This window comes from Neomonachus schauinslandi, chromosome 16 (assembly GCF_002201575.2).
Source record: "Neomonachus schauinslandi chromosome 16, ASM220157v2, whole genome shotgun sequence".
Classification (NCBI taxonomy): domain Eukaryota; kingdom Metazoa; phylum Chordata; class Mammalia; order Carnivora; family Phocidae; genus Neomonachus; species Neomonachus schauinslandi.
The window spans coordinates 3,919,158-3,921,734 of record NC_058418.1 but is presented as its reverse complement, the minus strand read 5'-3'; the positions used below and the strand labels follow the sequence as shown (position 1 = coordinate 3,921,734).

Here is a 2,577-nt window from a genome sequence, read left to right as displayed (position 1 = left end):
AAAAAAAAAAATTATACATCCAGGGGCGCCTGGGTGGCTCAGTCATTAAGCGTCTGCCTTCGGCTCAGGTCATGATCGTGGGGTCCTGGGATCGAGCCCCGCATCGGGCTCCCTGCTCCATGGGAAGCCTGCTTCTCCCTCTCCCACTCCCCCTGCTTGTGTTCCCTCTCTCGCTGTGTCTCTCTCTGTCAAATAAATAAATAAAATCTTTAAAAAAATAAAATAAAATAAAAATTACACATCTAAAGACACTTCCAGTATCTCTACATTATTTCAGGACTGTTTTATTTATTGGACTCTGAATTTCTCCACTACAGCCATTAATAAAATGCAATTACATGAGTAGGTACATAATAATTACATAGGATTTTATTTACAGGTCGCCATTATTCGCTATTGTTGGAGCAGAAATCTCTGATTATTCAAAACTGGATGTAAAATGAGACTGTAATTTTGCTGAAGATTCCTTGAAGGATGAGTGTCTAAGCGGCTGAACGCAGCGCAAACCAGACAGTTTCTATTTTTCTGATGAGATGAGGGAATTGTGTATTTCTTCCTGTGCACACAGAGAAGAGTCTGGATACACAGTGGTCTTGACTCAAGAGAACAAAGGGGCAGGCGGTTGGAAAACATGCATTGATTAGGGCAGAGGTGTTTATCAGCCACCAACTGGTCTTGCGAAAAATAGAAAAATACATGGTAATGATGGAGGAGAGGGTGTGAAAAGACACAAAGGGGGTCACCAGCAGAAGGATGCTTCGGGTGGCTCTAATCTCAGAGGAGGATCTGGGGGACACTTTGGTCCTATAAATGTGTTGGACCCGCTGCTTATGCTTGTACAGGGGTGGAAACCATGGACCCACTGGCCCAAGTTATGAGTCCCAAGCACAAAACATCATGGGAGGATACCAATACCATATACAGTAAGTCTGTGTCTTTGTCATGAAGTGCAGAAGTACAGTATCTGAAGTCCATAGTTTTTGAAGTGTTCGTGTTGTTCCGTTTGTCAGTCATATACACAGGAACCATAATATTTAGCATTATGTTCATGATCCAGCAGAGGATATTTGAGGGGCCAATGTATTTGGGAGCTTTCCCTTTAAGCGCTGCCCACCTGGAGTTCCAGGGGCTGATAGTAATGGCCTGAAAAACACTCAGGAGGCACGTGGTGCCAATGGACACACCCCTGGACACTCTGTGAACAAAGAAAACAACTTTGCAACCAAAGTCATTGAGAAAATATCTCAACTCAAAAGCTGCCATGGTCTCCGGGATTCCTCTCGAGAGAATGACCAAGGAGTTGGTTAAAGTCAAGTGCCTAAGAATCAAATCTGTGGACTTTGACCTGTATCCCCTTAAGTCAAGAAATGAAGTATAACGACAGAAGAGCAAGAAGTTCCCCAGAGCTCCAACAACTATCTGGAATAGGAAGATCACAGCAAATTCCGCATCCATTAAGGCCATTCTGTCATTCTCCAGGGCTCAGTGTTCACTTTCACAAAGAGAGGACTCTGCATGAAAACATCAGCTGTGGGCTGATTGTTCACGGAAAATAAATTCAAAATTCTCCCCTTGCTATTACTTTTCCCTGAGAATTTCTTTCAAATACACGTTTTCTTTATTTAATGATTTCATTTCCCAAGTTTAATGTATTTCTTTATATAGTGCTTATTTAGTCACTCTTACTCATGCTTTATCTATTGTAAATTATTTAATATTTACAGGTGTATGTGATTTACAGACAAGAAGAATTTAATTAAAATGAGGTTATATGACTCATTTAAATATTGCAATGGCCACGTTACAATAAACTTTGTGTTTACCATCACACTATATTGTCAGAGCTACCTGGTCATATCCTTTTTTTTTTAAGACTTTATTTGTAACTAATCTCTACACCCAACATGGGGCTTGAACTCACAACTGAGTTCTTATTATCAAGAGTTGCATGCTCCACCAGCTGAGCCAGCCTGGTGCCCCTACCTGGTTGTATCTTTAAATAATCCACATATATGCATGCATACATTGTCATATTTGAATTTATTTTAATTTAGGTTTGGTTGTGCCAATTTCTCATTTTTGTTAAAATATTTGTTCCATTAATCATCATCACTTGTGAATGAAGATGAAAACATCTTATAAGGACCTGAATATTATCCATGAACAAAATGGATTTACCAAATATGGACCAACATTAGCATAGCAACAGAAGTAATCATATGATTTTTTGCCAGTGGAATCCACAATAGAAATTATTGTGTAATATTTCATTTTTGCCCTAACCTATGGGATTTGTAATTTAAATAAAACATTTAGAGATAGTTAAAACATTTAGAGTAGGATCTAAATTATTCCTAATTAAAGAACATGCAATTAGCTGCGATTTTTGAAAACAATAACTCAAACTAATCAATTTGAAAAAGATAAAAAGATAAAAAACAAGCATGCAAAATGGAATCTCAAGGTATGAAATCTTGTGCATCGAATAGGAGAAATGCAAGGATGAACCTAAAAATGATATTAGAACTTTGAAAACCAAACAAAATACAAGAAAACACATTTAAGCTAAAAAATGCT

The 2,577-nt window shown here is 38.1% G+C and overlaps 1 protein-coding gene across 1 annotated transcript; it reads right to left on the bottom strand.

The window, feature by feature from the left end:
• Window positions 1–482: 482 nt before the first annotated feature.
• Window positions 483–1,464, bottom strand: LOC123323236 (vomeronasal type-1 receptor 2-like). The gene is given in 2 exon segments (XM_044911341.1): window positions 483–842; window positions 844–1,464. Coding segments are annotated over 2 exon segments (981 nt in total).
• Window positions 1,465–2,577: the final 1,113 nt, after the last annotated feature.